General features: G+C 36.1%; 1 protein-coding gene across 1 annotated transcript in view; it reads left to right on the forward strand.

The window, feature by feature from the left end:
- LOC120631232 (dorsal root ganglia homeobox protein-like) overlaps positions 1 to 22,372 on the forward strand; it is an 81,794-nt gene that overhangs the window by 32,214 nt on the left and 27,208 nt on the right. The window contains exons 6-7 of the mRNA XM_039900714.1: positions 88 to 239; positions 1,907 to 2,014. Coding sequence (XP_039756648.1) covers positions 88 to 239; positions 1,907 to 2,014 — 260 coding nt within the window. The remainder of the gene's footprint in view (positions 1 to 87; positions 240 to 1,906; positions 2,015 to 22,372) is intronic.

Below are 22,372 nucleotides of genomic sequence, written 5' to 3' on the forward strand. Positions count from 1 at the left end.
TGATCCTGCTTTAGCTGGGCATGATGAGGTCTGCCGCGACCACTAGTTTGTTAATATAGCTTACTTATGCGATAAAATTGTCTCCAGGGTTCTTCAGAATGTGGGATGTCGCGAGGATCGGGCGATGCTTCCCCGATGTCTGGTGCCGGAGTGTCCCCGCGCGCCTCGCCCCCCGTCACTCCAGGCTCCCCTCGGCGATCACCACACCGGTCTCCTAACCGTTCTCCTAGACTTGAGAGGTCAGTAGCAGTTTTACAAACTCGAAACTTGGATGATATGTATGGTTTTAAAGTAAACATGACTTTAAAACTACGCTTTCTGGTAATCGAGAATTAGCACTATCCCATAGAGGAAACTGCAAGTACGAACTTTACTTTTTACGAACCTTTCTTACGAAATTCAGGGTGCCCGGTACTTGTTAGTAAAAGTTAGTTTACTTACAAGTCTGGTACTTGTGTTTCCTTGTAAGTACCAGGTAACCTGTGGTAATTTGGAAGGTATGCAAATATTTATTAATGGAATTTGTCCTAAATAGTATTATGAGGGAACATGCTTTGAAATGTTAAATTCACGTCATTGGCTCCGTTAATCGTGTCAGTTAGCTGTATTCTATTACAGGGGAAATTCGATTTAATTTTTATATTAACTGAGTTAAGAATGGATAAGCTAGTAAATAAGCAGTAGACAGTAGAGAATTAAAAATAACACAAATGTATTATAATATAAGAATAGAAATAACAATCTATATATATAAAAGAGAAAGTGTGTAGGTATGTTCCGTATAGGCTCCGAAACGGCTGGACCGATTTCAATGAAATTTTCAGGGAATTTTCGGATTGACCTGGCGAGTAATCCTGTAAAGTTTGGTGACCGGAGCACTCCTATTTTTGAACTGTCAAACTGTCAAATACATCTTTTATTTGCTATGATGATATTCAATTGTTGGGTGTACATGGGCGTAGATAATGATCTTCACCCGCCCGAGAAGAGAATAGAAGAGAATGAATACGGAGAGAAATAAATGTTTTAATATATTATGAGACTTAAATTAAAAATTTAATGATGTAAGATTATTGTTTAAATAAAATAAAGCAAAATCTAGCCCCGCGAAGCGGGCTGGGTACGCTAGATTTATTAAAGAGTAGTGTTAAATGAATAAGGTTAGATAGGATTTTATAAAATAAAGTATGTTGTATAAAAGTCCTGTAAAATAAATAAAGTGTGTAGCCTCACGTGCCTGTTATTACACCGACAACCACGCCCTTCAGGCCAATACCGGCAGAAATAAGCATGGCTATAGCACCGGACGAGCTATGTCACAAAAAGCTCTACTGCTACTAAAAAAGTTAAAGTGCATTTATTTCTTATCTTGGAAAAATACATAATCCCTATGGGAAAGATCTAAAGCAAGATTCTGTTATAACCTCTCCACGCATAGACACTTTTGCATTTATAACATTATTAGTTACATTAAATTTATATGAACAGTCTATACAGCTGACGAAGCCGCCTATACCTCTAGTACAGAATAACTTCACTGTCACTGTTCAGTTATAACATGCTTTTTTTTACTTTCTTCAGTCATTATCTAATTTTTTAAATCAACTATCTGGTGGTTATTATTTTACATATTCATATTCAGAATCCATTTATTTCAAGTAGGCCTAGTTTATAAGTAATTTAAAAACGACGAGTCAGTTTGTTTGTATTGACTCTACCATCGGCTCTGAAGGCAGATTCTACCGAAAAGAGCTGGCAAAAAACTCAGCAGATTGCTCTTTTTCACCATCATATATACAATTAATTTGTAGTTTTTGTCCATTAATCTTGCGCTGAATCTCAAAATACGCACTGCTAATGGCATCGTAACCTAGATGATTGTCACGTTACCGCATTGTTTCAGCAGGTCGGACACCAACTGTGTTTCGCCGGCACCATCCGTTGGCAGCACGGGCTCGAGGGATGCCCCACCAGAACCTCGGCCGCCTCACCATCTCTTCTCACCCTTTGACCAGTAAGTACTCTAATTAAGGTCCTTCACCTATACACACACTTAATGCTAAAGTCAAAGACAAAGTCAAAGTCAAATTTAGTAAGCTTATTAAGCTTAAATTTTCGCCATTTGCACCGGATTTGGATTATTCGTCCTAAATAATTAACATTGTGATTTGTATAACTTACATAAAGAACCATAGCAGATACAAATGGAGTTTCTGCACAATAAAAAGTCTAGCTACACGGTCATCGTCTTCTTCTTCTACTTCTGGATTTGTCTCCGTACTTGGTTGGCCTGACTCTTTCGTTGTACGTGTGGCCGCTGATATGGCTCCCCGCCGGATCACTCCGTCACGGAACACCGCTTCTAACGTATGTAGAAACAGCAACAGTAACTTAAGGTGTCGTTCAAACAGACACTCTAGCGTAAACAAACTGATTTTAGTTCTGTGTGAATTACAAAAAGCGGGTAAGATTTCAGTCTCTCTTACGGGTTCACATTCGATCTCAGGCACGCACCTCAAATTTTTTGGAGTTATGATCGTTTTAAACAATTCAATATCCGTGAAAATGAAAGGAACCAGCGTTAGGAAACCTGCATGCTAGAGAATTTTCCGTAATGTTTGTTCTAATAATTTTAAATGACAATGTGAGATGGTGCAAAATCACAAGGCTAAGTTTGTTGTGGGCTTCTCTTAGAACAGGACGCGTTTGGAACCCCGTAGCTTTAGTTTTAAGTTTACGAATATGGTAATCGCCATCATTTTACTACCTTGTACTTCTCATGTAATTTACGCATCGAAAGTGCCACCTATGGCTACTTCAAAGGCGTGCGAAGTTTACCAATCCGCACTTAGCCAGCTAAACCTAAACTTTACTTGTTCTGATAATGATAATGATTTTTCTCTTTAAATCGAATGTAGAGTCGAGTTAGCCATTGGGCTCATTCCTCGAATGTCTTACTAACTCAAAAGCGGGATACAATTACCAATTCAATTACTGGACCAAAATGAATCATACTCAATTCTGTAGTGTGTGTCGTCATAGCTGGTGGTCGAGTTATGACGACGGCTGTACAGTTCACCCAATAAATTCAAAGCCAAACACAAACCTAGCACTTATGTGTAAAAGCACAAGGGATGAAATAGCGTGAACTAATTGGATATTAGAGGCTAGTGTTTATACTTGGGAGATGTAGGGGAATTCATGACTTAGTTTTAGGATGATAGGGGATAATGTTGCTTGGAGAGTTTGAGCATAGATAGATGGTACAGCAATTACTTCATTAAGGCTACTGCGAGCGTTAGTCTAATGAACAGTAATTATGTTGCGCTGATGCTCGTAAATGAGCGGGTTGGAGTAATGGCAGCGATGGAGGAATTTTTCGCTTTTAATTTATGGACTAGTTTGTGTTGATAGGTTTTTATCTGTGGTTATTTTATGGCCACATACATAAAATTGATTTTGAAACGTGTCTGACTCAAAGCGAAAGCAATGAGATTAATGTAAATTAATATAAAAGTACCAACTAGTATGAGAAGCATCAACTAAAATATTGATTTGGATACAATATAGAAGTAGAAAATATTAATATTTAATATAGAAAATAAAAAATAAAAGTAGCTGTCTTTTTTCCTCTGTATGTTACATATTTCATCTCTTGCATGTAACAAAATGTGTTTAAACTTGAATCACTATTAACACTCGTCAAGGGAGAATCTAAAAAGAAACTAATAAAAAAGTTACACTTTAGAAATCACCAAAGCGACACGCACTGACAAAAGTAAATACAGAAATAAACATAGATACAGTCTATAGAAAAAGCGGTCAAACTTAATAAGTTATAAGATTAATTTATTTGAGTGTCGTGGGTTTAAGAAATAAACAATGACGCCACACATCATAAAAGTCAAATTGCGGCATTAAACTCATCTTATAATCACAGACAACTACATCTCTATTAAAAATAGGAGGAACTAAGTATTGGTGATCATAAAATAAATTGGTCCGACCTCCGGCGTGCCCGCTGACACCTCAACTCGATGGAATCCTCATGGCCCCGACGATGAGTGACCCAAATTTGTAATTAATAGGAGCTTTCAATCACTGTCTATCAATTTGTTTGGATACAATAAACGGCAATATTTTGTTTGCTGACAAAATGCCTCCAGATGAATATGTTTTTAATACTCTTAACTGACTTCACAATAACACGATTTGAAAATGTACCAACTTTTTCATTTATTCTGTTCATGGGTACTACGAACTTCAAAGATAATTTTGTCGCAGAAATGCGTAATGGGATCACAATTTTTTATTTATAGCATCCACAATCGGGTTTTAAAGTATATTGCATATATAATATATACAATAATAATGACAGCGATGCGTCAAGGACTTTCATCGTCTAAGTCCGATAGACCAAAATTAAAATTTGGAATGGAAATCTAGAAAGTTAATCTTTTCAAAGAACAGTCTGCTTCTTACGCGCCTTACCTGAACGGAATCTGGTATATTTGGATAACTATAAATATTTATTTCTCTGTTCCAGAGGTCATTTTAGAGTCCCAGGCATCTGTCTAATTAATTATGTACAAAACTTTTGAATTTGATCAAGTTATAAGTTAATTTGGCATCAGTCAGTGTTGGTACAAATTAAATAGAAACTGTTTAAGATCTTTCACTATATCCGATTCGATATCGGACGCTCCATCCATCATCTTCCTCTTACTGGGTCTATATCTCAACACTTATGCTTCTTGGTATTTTAAAATAGAACCCCACATCCGCTGGAAATGTTACTCCTGCTATCCATGCTAACTCCAGAAGCATGGCAGGCCGACGTAGTTTATCAACTTGCGTAGAGTCTCAGATTGAAGAAATTATAAAGTATACTATACAGATTATCCTGCTTTTCGCGGAGTATAGCAAATTAATCCCTCCGTGAAAAAAATAAAAAAATAGGTATACTTACGGTAGCCCCACAATATATTTATAACAATATAGTATTTAAAAGACAACATATTAGTCTATATAAACAAAAAGTGGATATAAACAGTCGACTTAGAAGAAATGGTCATAAATTAGTAACATCTGCATAACGTCTGCGAAAGGTACAGAAGTAATTTGTGGGATTGAGTATACGCTTTTATAATATGATTCCTAAGGTAATTGTGGACCTAACAATGCGATATATAAGTTAAGTTTAAAGAATATGTTAAAACACATATATTAAAGCGAGGTTACTATACAATTTCGCTTTCATGGCTTAAAAGATAGAAAAATGAATTTTAAAATGTAAATTGTTGATGTTGGGAAAGAGCTACTGCTGAGTTTCTTGTCGGCTTCTTCTCGGTAGAATCTGCCTTCTGAACCGGTGGTAGAGTCACTACACACAGACTACCTAGATGAAATAAATGAATTTTGAACTTTAATTTTTGTATTTTAAGCTTTATTTTCATAATACCTCAAGTATTGTGAGCTTTTCCTGCCTTCCCAAAACGGTGTTATCAGTTTTGCTTTCCTCCTTTTACAAGTTTTTGCATCGACTTCTGGTCCAAAGACAACATAAGGATTTCTTGATTTGTGGGTTTTCATGATACAGTCCTGAGTGCTTGTATAGGTTCGCATTTCATTAGACTCATCTACGTTTAATACAGATTGGCTGGTTTTGAAGCCGAGGCTATCAGAACAGACTATCCCATTTATAAAACCACCGTGCAGACCATGCGGCACAAATTACATCAAAAAGCAACACTCGAAATTTACAACAAACTCTCCCAATTTATATTTTTGCATCGTTCTAGTCGGATCGTCTTATGTGTAAACACTTTTAACTTTGCTATGACAGTACAAGTTTGTTAAACTCCCAAAGATTCACTTAAATCGAATCGAGAGGGCTTACTTGCCAATAATTTAGGGTTAAGTTGGTTCCACTTAATAACTTAAGGAGTTCAAGTTGTGATATGCTTGATTAATTAATTATTTCTTAACAAGCGGCTCGAGTAATTGTCAAAACTGTTTTATTAGTGGTTATAATCCTCTTGATTGAATGAAACCACATACTTTACTAGTTTTAAGTTTACGAATATGGTTATCGCCATCATCTCACTACCGTGTAATAGTCATATAATGTACGCATCAAAGTGCCACCTATGGGCGTACTTGAATGAAGATATGTTTGACTTTGACTTTGGTAATCTTCATTAAATTTGACGGATCGAGGTAGTCCTGTGTTTTGACCACCTCCCTAGCGAAGCGGTAAGCGGTTTTACTGGGGGGTCCCGGATTTGATCCCCGGCAGAGGATTTTTTTTAAATTTGCGAATTTATAATTTCTGAATTTTCTCGGGGCTGGTCTGGTAAGCGGCTTCGGCCTTGGCTACCACTACCGACAAGACGTGCCGCTAAGCGATTTACTGTTCCGGTATGGTTTAGCCCTGCAGGTTAGGTGAGATGGCAGTCAAGATCTAACTTGTACTGGAATAAAAAAAAAACAAGTAATGTCCAAGATTATTGGCAGCATGTTTATGTCGGTAGGGTAGTAACTAGTCTTGGCCGAAGCGTCCCACCAGATAAGACCAGAGAAAATTCAGAAATTACAAATTTTGGAATGCCGGGTATTGAACTTATAAATCAAATTCTAATTCTAATTCTAAAATGTTTTATTCATGTAGTAGGTCTAAATAAATATGAATAAATAAGGTCTATCACAGGCACTTATTAAGCGTTCATCTATTTAACATGTTACCACTAATGTTAGGTCATGGTGATAACTGCATTCGTTAAAACTATAGCTAGGAGGGTTTCAAACTTCGCTTTTTGTTATCACCATCTCACAGTCGAGTTAATGTTTAGCTATGAAGTTAGAGCAATTCATACCCAAGATTTTTTATCAAACAAGTAATCCTTATTAATATTATAATAAGATTTTTCTATAAGCTTACGTCTTATATAAACTTTGAACTTATTGAGAGTCATCTTAATTTAATGTTTGGATTTCACGTGGTAATTTGTTAAAATAATTATAATTATTTTACCACCAGGGAGACAGACCCTTTGTTTCAAGAAAAGACCAGTTTGATGTTACAAATTGCGGCTGACAATTATTGTCACAGATATACCATACAGAATCTGGGCCCAGTTAGGAGTTAGGTAAACAAAGATGGCCGCGCGTCCGCCGGAAGCGTGCTAATGCGAGGCGAGCCTGGCTTATGACGCGGACTTATCGTCGTATCGTGTGAAATGCGGATTGTTTGTAATTTGTATATTATTCGCAATTGTTATATATAACTGGAGCTATATATAACAATTGCGAATAAATTAATTGCGAATTATTTAATGACTTTTCTTTCGTTGCCGACATGGTTGCCTGCTACTTCCCCGTATTAAAATTAATAATATCTGAATAAAAAATTACCTGATTAAATTACCCGATTAAAAAAGAGAGCCGATGGACGTTGGGGTTCCAAGGTGGGGACCGTAGATTTTGGAACTCCTTACAGAACAATACCGATTTAAGTTGATAAAATTTTACCAAGAAAAGCTGGATATGACCTATATCCAGCAGTGGACTTCAATCGGTTGAAGTGATGATGACGATCAAGTAAAATTCTCATAAGCATACTTCTGGTCTAAGATATTTATTGTTTCATAATAGCCGCAGATAGCCGTTGATAGCTGTCTTTTTTTTGAATAGTTCCGTTGTTAGACTCCGGAACACTTCTTCAGATATATATGAAATTCAAATGGGACCGGAAGGGGAAGACCCTTTTTGAAAAAAGAAAAGATTTTTCAAATCCGACCGAAAAATAAATACACCCGAACATACATAAAAAAAAAATTGAATAAATAACTTACTCCTTTTTGAAGGAAGTCGTTTAAAAGGTCTGGTTTTGGTTAGAAATTTTTAGGATTGGCATACCGTATAGGGTAGGCTGGTATAAGAGTTCGCGGGCGGCAAGCTACGAGTAGGTGTGAAACGCTTCATGCATTGTAACAAACTTCAGTGGTCATCTAGCCGGTGTAAATAGAGGAAATGCATGCAAAAAAAAAGAAAACAAAAGTAAAACGGAGAAGTTACATCCTGACTTTCGACACAGACGACTTTGACCTGTTATTTTATACGAGTATCTATAAGGTAGTTATCTGATTACGTCCAAAGCTCGCCAATTACAAATGAAGTTAGAGCAGATATAGAATTAAGTCGTACAGTGGTGTTAGCGAGCGCGTTCGCTATAACTAACTTACCGAGCCGAAATCGACCCAAATGTATACTCCTTTCAATGACTTCGGATTGGATACTCCAGTGTATAATTGAACTTAGGTACAGTTTACTTTTTGCAATCTGTTTGATCAGGTAATTTTAACCATCTTCGGCAGGGTGGTAACTAGCCAAAGCCTGGGAGGCTTTGGCTAGTTACCACCCTGCCGACAAACTCGTTATGCTAAGCGATTTAGCGTTCCGATTTGGGTTATGGGTTTTAATACAAAATTTTAACCCGTTACCGTCTTGGATTGCATCATTACTTATCAGCTGGTGAGATAGCAGTCAGGAGCTAACTTGATGTGGAATAAAAAAAATGTGTTCTTGGGAGACCCAAACGCGACGCGAATTACCCAGAACCTCGTTATTTGCTGTTCAACATGCTTACCACCACACCAACGAGGCAGTTGGCCAAAGAGTTCATAGAGTTTGGGGTCAAACGCGCCAGCCACACCGCGAAATGCGAACGGGTTTATTGGTGCGCGGGTGAAACGGGCCGATGTAAATCTATTTGTCATATTAATGTGGGCAATTAGTGCGGCATGCGGGCGGTAGGGTTGACACGAGGCGATCGGGTTACTAACGCTGAAAACAAATTCAAATTCAAATCGTTTATTTGCAGATTGGTTTTATACTATTGGTAGATGAAACATAGGGACAAACAATCCGCCTTAGATGGCATGCAAATAAATATATATGTTCGTACATTTATTCCTACTTACTGTAATAATACTATCTTGAATCAATTGACATTATTAAAATAAGAATCAAATTTAAGACTTATATCAAAATTACAAAAATCTAATCTATTATTTTTCATGTCAAATTACATAAAAACATTCATGCCAATGATATAAATGCGAGCGTATGTCTGAGTGTTATTTGTTTTACGTTGATTATACACCTATGCACGGCTCAGTGGCGTGCACTTCTTAAATTCACAAAAGAACTGCCTACCCTAAAATTGATATATAACTCGTATAGTAGGAGGATTTCTGGCATTGTTGGCAATCTTCCCACTGCATGCAAACCCTGTAAGAAGCCCAGTGCACGCCACTGGCACGGCTCAACAATTTATCTAATCTTGCCTTAATTTAAAAAAAAAAAGTTAACTTGAAGCCTCGAAGCGGTAATAGCCTTGTGGTTAGGACTTCGGGGGGGCTGAGTTCGAATCCCAAACCCTTTAACTTTTTTAAGCTATACTAAAATATCACTTGCTGATGTCACGGTGAAGGAAAACACGATGCGGAAACCTGCATTCCTGCAAACCTGCGTTCCTGATAATGTTTTCAAAGGCGTGTGGAGTCCACCAATCCGCACTGGGCAAGCTTTGTGGACTACTGCTTGAGCGCACCTCATTGTGGTAGGAGACCCGTGCCCTGTAGTTGGCTGGTAATGTTGATGTTTTAAAAAAAAATTGATATGATGGTACATGTTCTTCTATTTGCCATGCTTATGTCTGCCGCCGAGAAGCATTGCTCCAGTCTGAATGAAGTAGTTGCCGCTGTATTTAAAGGCGCATGATGAAACACAGGGCGACTATTTGCAAATCTTATTCCATGCAGCCCTTGCAAAGTTTTTCTCTGTTTATATATTGTTTGACGGCCGATTGGCGCAGTTTGCAGCGACCCTGCTTTCTCAGTCCAAGGCCGTGGGTTCGATTCCCACTACTGGAAAATGTTAGTGTGATGAGCATGAATGTTTTTCAGTGTCTGGGTGTTTATATGTACATTCTAGGTATTTAGGTATAATATTCATAAATAATATTCATTAGTCATCTTAGTACCCATAACACAAGCTACGCTTAAATTGGGACTATATTGTCGTAGTATATTTATTTATTTATAAACGATGGATTTTCATTCAACATAAGGTAATATGTAGTAGTGGTTGATGGAGCAACCGACCCATCCTTACATATTGAATAAATGATGAATTATTAACCTTTCAAGCCTCTAAAAATCATACGTAGTGACCCTAAGCGGAAAGGGTAGCCGCGAAACGGTCGCGGGTTCGTTACACGCACAATTGTGTGAGTGAAACATTTAATTGACTCGTTTAATTACATCTCACGACCATAATGCGCTTTTTTGACTAATCAAATGAGTCACGAAAACCGTCCATCAGTTGTGGCTGACGCGCAATAGGTACTGCCAGAATAAAAAATGTGAAGTCGGACTTTTAGTAAACTTAAATAAATAAAATTAATAAATATAGGTACTATGACAAAACACAGTGGCGTGCATAGAGGGTACAGAATGCACAGAGTGTGCATTGTAAGAGCTATTAAAAGCCTACCCTTAAGTATTTATAACTCGTACTGGAGATTTTGTTCATTTTATATCATCTGCATACCCTCTATGCAGGCCACTGACAATACACACCCCGCTATCTAGCCCCAAAGTAAGCGTAGCTTGTGTTAGGGGTACTAAGATGACTGACAAATATTTTTATGAATAATATACATAAATATATACAGATAAACACCCAGACACTGAAAAACTGACACTGATAAATATTTTTAGACTAATATACATAAACATATACAGATAAACCACCAGACTCTGAAAAACATTCATGTTCATCACATAAAGAATTCCCAGTTTCCAAATTCAAAAATCATTTATTTCAAGTATGCTCAGTTTATAAGCACTTTTGAAACGTCAAGTCAGCCTGCAGTGAATCTACCACCGGTTCGGAAGGCAGAATTCCGCCGAGAAGAGCCGGAAAGAAACTCAGCAAATTGCTCATTTCAACATACTTTTACAGTTCACAATTCACAAATCAATATCTCCTGAGGATGCTCCGGCATCGCATCAAAATGTGCGTAGAAGATGTAATGTGCGGCCTATAAAGATTAAAGAAATTATTATAATGTAAACGTACAGATTCTCCTGCTTTTCATTAGAAATAAGCATCGTGGTAGTAGGTACTTCCCCGGACGAGCTCTGTCACCAAACGGCTCTACTACTACTCATAAAAGCATGATCTCATTGTATTATACCATTCATATTATTAATCTCCACTACGTTCATTTTATCAGTGTCTCATATCAGGGGCATAACAAAGTGCGTCTCAACATGTTCAACTCTTCATTAACCATATTACGAGTGAATTGACTTAACTAGTCAAACAATTAGAGTGGAATCAACGCGCGCTCCTATTGCAATTATGTTCTATTGCAGACAGGATGTTTTGCTCGCTATATCAAATTAATATGACGATGTGTTACACTAAATATAACGATAACAATGTTATTTTGGCCTACGCAAGGTAACTTTGGACTTACCAATGCACTAGTTTTAACATTGTGTTAAAACACATTCAATAAATCGTGGTTACTTTACCATGGATGAGTTTTTTTAACGACAAGGTTGCTTGGAGGCATGCCGCTCCGCTCTCATATCCGCTCCGCTCACAAGGGAGAAAATTCTAAACATTGTAAACCGTAAAATTATGTTGAAAAAGAGCAATCCGAGCTGAGTTTCTTGCCGGTTCTTCTCGCTCTTCACCGGCACCTGCCTTCCGAGCTGGTGGTAGAGTCACTAAAAATAGACTGACTTAATGTTTCAAAAGCGCTTATAAACAGTTCCTATTTGAACTAAATTAATTTTGAATTTATTATTAATTACTTTTAGATAACCCATGAAATTCGTACCATTCGTAAGCTGTTCAGCATCATCACCATTGTCAACTCATTAGCGGCCTCTACAAGGTAGGTAGAGGGCTCTTCTCAGAATGTTGGGCCGTAGACCACCACGCTGGCACATCTTTCGTTAAAAAAATTATGAATAGAATCTTATATTTAAAAAAAAGAAAGATGTCAATTCCAAATTGATTTGAAAGTGTTAAAAAAAAACGAAATTCATTTATTTCTAGTAGGTCTTACATAATCACTTTAGAAATACCTGGTCATGTTTTTTAACCTATTATTACACAGACCCGCGTGACTTCATCCGCGAATGAGTCAACTTCAAAAAGTAGTCGTATGTTGTCGAGGACTGTTTTATAGAACTTTAAAGAAACAATTCCGATATACTTACTACATATTTCCGTCGTTTGGCGTAATACCAATTCAAATAAAGAGTTGAATATTATTAGTAATAGGTTAGTATCAATTATTAAAACATCACGCTACGACCAATGGCTACCATCATTAATGAGATTCCGTTCCGAGTAAACGTTACGCCAAACGACGGAAATATGTAGTTAGTATATCGGAATTGTTTCTTAAAGTTCTATAAAACAGTCCTTGACAACATAAGACTACTTTTTGAAGTTGACTTATCCGCGGACGAAGTCAGGCGGGTCAGGTCATTAATAAATATAAAAAAACTAATATTTATAATAACAACACATAAATATTTAAATACTTTAACTTTATTCTACAACAAGTTAGCTCTTGACTGCCGACTGCCCGACGAGGTGGACGGGAAACATCAAGCCAGCCACAGTCAGCCGCTAGATCCAAGAGGCACGAGACTGTGGTATTTTAGAACGCCCGACAAAAGACCTATGTCCTGCAGTGGACGTCTATAGGTTAACATGATGATTACGTTTTGGTCGGTACGGTTATACCCAGCCACGGTTAAAGCTATCACACTCATCTTAGTGAACGCGGGTGAAACTGTGGAACCAGATATTATTAGCAAATAATGTCATAGATACATAAAAGCAACTCGATTAGCGGACATGTCATAGTGCGCACAACAATACAGCGGCTCGGTGTTCATTAGTGGCATTAATTAATGTTTAATTGAGCCAAATAGAGTATCAATTTAGCGGACGACAATTGGATCATGCGTCCCGACACGCTACCTACCATCCTCTACAACTATGTATGTAACTGTAGTTATTGTTACCTACTGTGAAACATATGTACCTACTGGGCTATGCGACCCTAGTCATAGTTTACGAGGTAATAGAAAGAATCGTGTTTAAAATATTGAATAAATTAAGAAAAACTTTTAGGTTATACAAAAAACATTTTAAAACTAAATTTATAACAACTTATTGTACAAAATATATAGCTATAAGTATTAATGAATTTCGCTAAATAGTTATCTAATTAACTTAAAATGTAAATGTAAACCGTGTGTTATAGTAATGTAAAAAAAAGTACCCTGTTTAATTTGCTGTAGTAATCAGCATCACCTAAATATCTAAAGAAAATAAGATAATATGTATGAACGATTCATAGGTTTGACGGCCGATTGGCGCAGTTTGCAGTGCAGTGAGTTCGATTCCCACTACTGGAAAATGTTTGTGTGATGACCATGAATGCTTTTCAGTGTCTGGGTGTTTATATGTATATTCTAAGTATTTTTGTATGTTATTCATAAAATATTCATCAGTCATCTTAGTACCCATAACACAAGCTACGCTTACTTTGGGGCTAGATGGCGATGTGTGTATTGTCGTTGTATATTTATTTATTTTTATTATTATTATTATAGGTATCTGTAATGTGAATAAAATAATTCTGGATTTTAGTTTTGAGTGTCATCAATTTAATTATCCACGAAGTATTAAAATATGCTTCATAAAAATTTGATACATGAATGTAACTCCGGCGTTGAGTGTCTAACTTATAAAAATACTGATTAAACCCAAACCGATTATCTTCAATCGCGTTACAATTCTAAATACACTAACAGCTAATAAAAAGAACATAAAATCTCACGTCAAAATAATCAATAACGATAAATCGTCGACTCTATCAAAATCGGCGTAACAGATTTGAATAAACAATCAACGGACAATAGGTTGCGTCTACACTCGCCGTAAATAATCGGAGTTACCCGTCGCGTCAAAAAAGCGGAAAGCTATTCAATAGCTATTTAACAGGCTGACCAGTAATAGATTTTTTTATGAGACTACAAATTAATATTAATAGAAACATTCTTTAAATATTCTCTGTGTTTTCGTGTGTGTGAAAAACCTTTTTCAATACCCACGTAATGAAGTATCGTCTCGACATTATCTGCAGCATGTTGCATTAAAAATCAATACACCCAGCATTTTGTCGGAGTAAAGCTTTTTGTGACAGAGCTTATCTGGGAGAGTAGGTACTACTACTATGCTTATTTTTGCTGGCAAGCGGCATTGCTGTATTCCGGTCTGAGAGGTGTGGTTTCCGGTTTAATTTCATGCCCATGAGGCTTAACACCTACGCTTCAGGTGAATGGACACAAGTCGGCACTTTTCAGGATGTGATCCTTGCGAAGTAACATGCCCTGCGCAGTGTTGCTCTATTTATTATCTATGCTGATGATGATATTAGTACTTAATATCACGTCGGCCACAAGCTTTATAGGTCAAATATGATAATAATAATAAGTATTGTTACTTTTGAGTTAAGAACCGTTCGTCAAAACTATCAAACTGTTAAGAATGCAATGAGCAGGGCATGTGCAACGCATGGAAGGCACGAGAGCGCCAAAGAGGTTGATGGAGGGCACTTTGGAGGGGCGTAGAGGCCGAGGACGACCTAGGGGTCGGTGGAGTGATGGAGTTGAGAGGGATATGAGGGATATGACAAAATTATTGTTATTATTATTTTTTTTGAGGTTTATTTCAGGTTGGTCAGAGGATCGAAACTCATAGATTTTGGATAGAAATAGGAAAGTCCCTGTCAAATCGGGCCATATGGTAAATCAAGTCATTAAGCCGTAGGGGTATCGCCCTAAAGGCAACATCACTTAACGCTAAATTGAGCCCAAGTTGGTGGATAAACAAAAAGCGAATGACACGCGACTACTGGAGTGTGCGACGCACATTGGTGTTAAATGTACCGTAATTGGATCTTGGATTTCCTGAAGGCTGACGCTATTGTTTAGCCATTTGAAGTGTGTTAAGAGTTGTTTATTGCCACTGCAGATTTTGTGAGCTTGTTTTTGGGGGTTAATAGTGTTTAATACGTGTTATTATCAAATATTTGTGTTTACAAATTTCAAGCAAAGACGAGTGTAGATACTAATTTCAATAAATAGTTTTTTTTTTAGTTTTATAAAAAAGGACCACAATTTAGATTTTTTCTTTTTCTAAAGTTTTTACTTGCAATAGGCTATTTATTTTTAAATTCCAAGAGAAAAAATTTTTGAATACCAAAAATAAAAATAAAAATTGGAGTTATTGGAATATGGTATTCAAAAATTTTGTCTCTTGGAATTTAAAAATAAATAGCCTATTGCAAGTAAAAACTTTAGAAAAAGAAAAAATCTAAATTGTGGTCCTTTTTTATAAAACTAAAAAAAAAAACTTTTTATTGAAATTAGTATCTACACTCGTCTTTGCTTGAAATTTGTAAACACAAATATTTGATAATAACACGTATTAAACACTATTAACCCCCAAAAACAAGCTCACAAAATCTGCAGTGGCAATAAACAACTCTTAACACACTTCAAATGGCTAAACAATAGCGTCAGCCTTCAGGAAATCCAAGATCCAATTACGGTACATTTAACACCAATCGTCCTAATAAATAAAAATAAAAAATAAATAGTCCTAATAAATAAAAATAGACTTCTTTTCTTTTATTTTTTCTACGATTAGGTATAATACCATGTAATAGTTTTTTATTCAAATAAATTGGATTTAAAATAATTCTAAAGATACTTGAGTTTCTAACGAAAGCAAAAAAAGCACGAAACCAACCTAAACTAAGTACTATTATAACGCCCATATCAATTCAACTGTAACAATAAATATCATAGGCATTAATGTTACAATATTTCTTAAACAACCACCGACCAAAGTCAATGGGTGCATAATAGCGTAAACCCCGCTGCGTTCGCCGCAGGGTTTCAATATAGCGAGCGTGTGCCGCGCGCGTGTCAGCCGTCTGTGTGCACTCATCTTTATATTTAGACGCACAGTCAAGCGTGAACTCTGTATTGCTGCTGAATAATAAAATTAAACGACAGTTATAATGCTACTAACAAGTGCCCCTTTAAGTTGTTTAATCGATCCGGGTCCAGCGCGCCGAAGTATTGAAGCATTTTTAAATAAATAATCAGTTTTGTTGCGGCGAAATTCTTCCGTGCGTGAACACTAGTCTTCTAACAGTGCTTGATTTCGCGACGTATCCTTTTATTTATCTATGTCTAGGATGCCAAATTATACGCGCCAAACATCAAGGTCAGTGCAGCCATCATAATGTTACAGTCAATTTACAAAGTGGGTAAATAATTAAACATTTGATAACTATAAATTCATAATTGCAAGATATTTTATTAAATAGTTAATAAATAGTTTTCAAAAACCAATCAAAATTATATTTGATTAACAACCAATGTTCATGACATTGAGTTGGTGGGTATTTTGATATTAATATGACTGCATTATCGATGCACCTCAGTCCTACATGGACTCGAAAGATGCAAAGATACCTCCCGGTGTCTTAAGTCTTTTATCAATTATCATCCCTATTACCAGCTTGCGTCAGGGTACGGGTCTCCTTTCAGAATGCTTTAGGCTGTAGTCCACCACGCTGGCCAAGTTCGGATTGGTAGACTTTGCACGCATTTGAGAACATTATAGAAAACTTGGCACAACTTCTTCACGCACGCAGGTATCCTCACGATGTTTTCCTTCACCGTTAAAGCAAGTGATATTTAAATTGCTTAAATTGAAAGCGCATAACTCGGAAAGTTAGAGGTTAGTGCTTGGGATCGAATCTGGGCCTCCCAAAATAAAGCCGTAGTTCTAAACACTAGGCTATCACCGCTGTTATATTACGAAATCAGTTTAAGAGTTGAAACAAAACTGCTGCAAAGCTGACGATAAAATTCAAAAAAATCAAAATTCATTTATTTCGAGTAGGCCTTATATAAGCACTTTTGAAACGTCAAGTCTGTCTGTATGTAGTGACTCTACCACCGGTTCGGAAGGCAGATTCTACCGAGAAGATAGAAGATGAGGCTGAGTGGTTAGGAGCTTTGATGGCCGAGTTTAAACCCCGGCACGTACCTCGAACTTTTCTAAGTTACATGAGTTTAAGGCAATTAAATCTTACCTTTGATGGTGAAGGAAAATATCTTGCAAGTCTGAGAGTTCTCCGTAATGTTCTCAAAGGCTTGTGAAGTCAACCAATCCACACTTGCCAGCGTGGTGAATTACGACGTAACCTCTTCTCATTGTGGCAGCAGATCCGTACCCTGTAGTGGTCCGGTAATGGGTTGATATGATGATAATGGTTGAGCCAAAGATAGGTAACAAACAAATAAATAAACAAACACACTTTCCCATGCCATACTGTTAGCTTCCATATTAATTACCAAGTATAACTTAACTCGTTGAAGGGGTTTCGCGGCCCGCATGGGGTCGCTGGTGGAAAAAAGGTCACGTTACCACTCAATCCAGATTTATTCTTTATCCGTTGATCGCTCTATGCCGGCGTCACTAATCTCTGAAGGGGACTGGACAAAAAAGTCTGACCAGATTTTCGCTGGCACTTTAGGTTTTTAATATATCGCTATTTATGTTACTGTACTCGAAGGAGAGTATTGTTTTTCACGTGTATTAATGCATTAATGTAAGTATGAATGATGTAAGTAACGTCTACTGAAAGATACTTGATATCTTTCACGATACCCTAGAAAGTTTTAGGAAGAAAATTGTATGTAAATTAAATATAAATAATTACAAAAATTTTAATTTTAATTTAATATTACTAATCAATCTGTTATAATAGCTTAATTCATATTTATATTATTATTTTTGTAATTTTTATAATCTTTAGTTAAATAAAGGTTTTAGTTTGTTTTTTTTTTTTTAATTTGACAATAGATAACAAAGATAATGCTGTATACACCTATAATTGATTATTGTAATGGCACTAGACAGAATTTGTAATTCTAACACATAATTTTTTTTTATGAATGTAGTTACAATTAATTGCTGGTGTGTCTTATGAATAAATAAATAAATAAATACTTACATATTCTTTATTACTTACATATGAAAGAAATCGCTATGTAGCGATAAGGCCAAATTGTATATGTTGTTTTGTTATACTTTTCTTTTTGTTCTATGTACTTTTTGTGGTGTGCAATTCATTAATGTATATTCATTCATTCATTCATATTCTACATTATTTAGGCTATAGTTTAATGGATTTTAATAAATAAGGAGTTCATAACCCTGCGTGGATGACACAACAATTTGCGGGAAAGATTCCCCTAGAAACAATGATTAAAGGTACCTGTCAAGCAAGCCAATTACTCCGCCATTATAGGTTGAAAAATCCATGCGTCAAAAGATCCTATAAACTATTTCCTTAAATTGTAAGCCAAAGCAAATCTTATAATCCTTACTAATATTTATAATACTTGATGGTCGACTGGCGGATTTAAAAAAAACAGTAAGATGACGAAGAATAAATAAATAAATAAATATACTACGACAATACCGCCATCTAGCCCCAAAGTAAGCGTAGCTTGTGTTATGGGTACTAAGATGACTGATGAATAATTTTATGAATAATATACATAAATACTTATAATATACAGATAAACACCCAGACACTGAAAAACATTCATATTCATGAAGAACGCGGGCAACAACTAGTATCGTCTCACCACAATGCGTCGTCCACTGAACAAGTGAACGTAGGCCCTTTGTAGGGCGACTCTTTTTATGTCCACTCGTGGGGCACCCACCAACATTGCGCTTTCCAGTTCAGGATCGTCACTGCTGCACCTTGGGACCCCGACTTTCCTCGATTCTCTGAGCTATGTGCCCCGCTCATTGCCCCTTCAAGTTCGTCACTTATTGAACTCTACTATGTCAGCAACTCTGGTTCTTTTACGGATCTCCAGTCTCCACATTACCGATTTCAAAGAGATAACTAGAGATAATGCGTAGAGATAATAGCTCTATCTATCTCCCGCTGAGTTACAATGAGCCTGCTTACAAGGATCATAGTCAGCGACCACGTCTCGGAACCATAAGTCACCACAAGCAAAGCGCACTCTTCGAATATATTGTTTTTCAGGTAATTAGGAATTTCAGACACAAAAAGTTAATACTCAAACAGAATGATGCCTCTGAACTTATCTCGTAAATCAACGAATTAAAACGCTAGTCACATCGTTACAAAGTTACCAACTAATTGCGTACGAACCAAATAACAAATTATAATTTCGCTAAGTCATTTGTGCGGAGTTTCTCTATCATTCCCCGCAATTTGCATTGCAATGTGGTAGAGTATGGTAACCATTGAAAAACGTTTTTTTGGAGACAGGATCTTTACAAATTTATACGTTAGTGGTATTGTTTTATAAGTAATATGGTGCAAATTAAAAAATAAGATGACAATTTTAAATTCAATGGTCGAGTTTCATAATAACGCTTTACAAACAAACGTAGCTATTTTGACCTAAACAAAGAGAATATATTATAATTTAATTAAATAAAGAATTTTTAATATCCCGCAATAGAATTAACGCACATGCAGTACATAGGAACCTGATGCTTTTTATTTCACCGATACAATATAAAAAAGATAAAGACATCGATATATTGACTTCTATGTTAGTCTTTTTTAAACAAATAAATTATCAATAAATTAAAAAAAACCCCCGACTTTCAATGAAGTGTTAATTATTGGACTAGTCTTTCATTTGATACTTATATTGAGCAACCTGTTGATCAAACACACACGCACATACACACATACACACACGAAGCACATTTTTGGTGAATTTATTTATGCAAATGAAAATAAAAAAAAGCATAACGTCGAAAAGGCAGCATGATTTACAATGAAAATTTATGACAGATGTCTAAGAAATTTTATAGCATGGTACTCCTACCAACGGGTGGCGAGTAAGCAGACACTTTTACAGAGTTGGCGTGTTGAAATAATTCGTTCTCTCTCGGCCGGGAATGATTTACCTAATAAAAATTATGCTGATCCTTTTATAACTTTCATCATTACCCGCTGCCTAATAATTTGCACCACAATTCGCCTTTACAAAACCAATTTATAATCTCACAATCTCAAATCATAATTGAACAACGGGACTTTTATAATGTCCAAGTACAACATTTTATTTTCTGTTTCTGTGTTTTTTCAAAGTAGACATACCAACTAACCGATGTTACAAACCTAAAAATTTTCAAAATGTTTTAACCTGTAAGTTTAACCGTGCAAACGAACAATAATAAACACTGCTATTCTATTGTTACAGGCGGTTTCAAATATTTAAACTAAGCCAAATATTTTTTCTTATTAAATGCAAAGGAGGCTAGGGGGGAAAGGGGAACTAAACAAGCAGATCTTCAAACGACAGAGTCGCGAGGACGTCAAAGGCACGAGCGATTCATAGCAAATTGCATTTTCGCGTCCCACGGGCGCGGCCTTATTGAGTTCAGTTGCTCAAAGAGCCGCCATTTTTAAAACTTCCATCGACTCAGGTAGATCGGTTCAGGGTACGGCCAATTGTGGTTCCGCTTTGTTCTTTACCTCCTTTATAGGGTTGACGAAGTTAGCGAGTTTCGGCGCACGAATAATTTGTGTTCCCGGCCGCGCGATGCGATTACATGAGTTCTGACAATCCGATTCGACAGTTGTCGAAATCGAATTCTGGATCGACGCGGATCAACTTGAACTTGACGTAGAACTTCGTTTGTTCCGTTTATAATTATGATTATCAACAATTGAGTCTGTTACAAAAAGTTATCTTGTAACAGCAGCTTCAAGTGAGTGTTATAAAATTATCTAGTCTCTACAGATTTTGTAAGAGTCAATCTTTTATATTAAAATGAGTAACAACTTATTCCCTTATTGGTCTATTAAGTTTTTTCTAGGTATATAGTTCCATACGTTACATCTCTATGGAGCGTAGTTTTACATCTTTATTTATTTATTCTTTATATACATTTTATTCTTTATTTTGAAAGTATTCTTCTACTTTTTAGTCACTTCAGTCTTGTCAGACTTGAAGCAATAGTTTCTTGGATACCTACTGTGGCATATTTAATATTAAATCTCCACTCTTCTGTGACGATTGCCTTTATAGTCAAATATTTTTATGTATTGGGTTATGTGTTTGACACACAAGCCAATGTGCATATAATATGCCTAACGTAAGTGACAATCTAAGCTTGAACCTTAAATATCAGGCATCGTTTATGCTTGATGCTGAATTCCAGGATAATTTATTTGTGCATTCTAAACATTTTCCAGGTTAGTTCAAACATTTTTCTCCAGCACCATGAGGTGCTCGGGAGCGACTATTATTTTCTTCTCACTATGTTGCAGAAAAAAGTCTCCAAAGCATAGAGAGATTAGGGCACTTTCGTAATGTCGATTAACTATTCGTAACTAGCTAAAAGAAAAATTACATAATACCGTTCGTCTCTTGATTTCTTTAATAAACCATTTAAAAAAATCATTTACATAACTCAGATGCCTCACAATGATAGAAGCATAACCTACCTACATTGTGAGGCATATACATATATATTACTAGCTGTTGCCCGCGACTTGGTCTGCGTTTGATTTTGTTTTTAAAGTATTCAGTATCGCTAAGCCTTAAATGATTATAGTAATATATATATATATATATATATATATATATATATATATATATATATATATATATATATATATATATAACATGTGACTGTCAATTAATTATAGACAAATAATTTGCAATAAAATAAAATTGCGACTATAATTAAAGATCTAAGCTATCCTATCTCTTAAGTTGGACCAGACTGCTCACGGTGTGCCCATTTAATTCAAAATCGGTTAAGTAGTTTAGGAGTCCATCGCGGACAAACATCGTGACAGGAGATTTATATATATTAAGATGTATATGCCTCACAATGATAGAAGCCCTGCAGTTTACTAATATTCATTACTTATATTTTAAATTTTCATTCTACAATTCTTAAATAAAAATGCAAATTCTCACAACTAATGTAAATGAAACTGTATATTTATTCGTAAAGCGTTATCGTCATGTAAATAAGTAACAAAGAAAGCTCTTAATCTGTATAACGCATCAGGCGGGAGCATGAAATGAGCTCATTTCTATTCTGCGCGCAAACAAATTCATAACTCGCCGAAACTCATAAAATCATCCGCGAAACACACTTT

Source organism: Pararge aegeria, chromosome 17 (genome assembly GCF_905163445.1).
Source record: "Pararge aegeria chromosome 17, ilParAegt1.1, whole genome shotgun sequence".
In the NCBI taxonomy this organism is placed as follows: Eukaryota; Metazoa; Arthropoda; class Insecta; order Lepidoptera; family Nymphalidae; genus Pararge; species Pararge aegeria.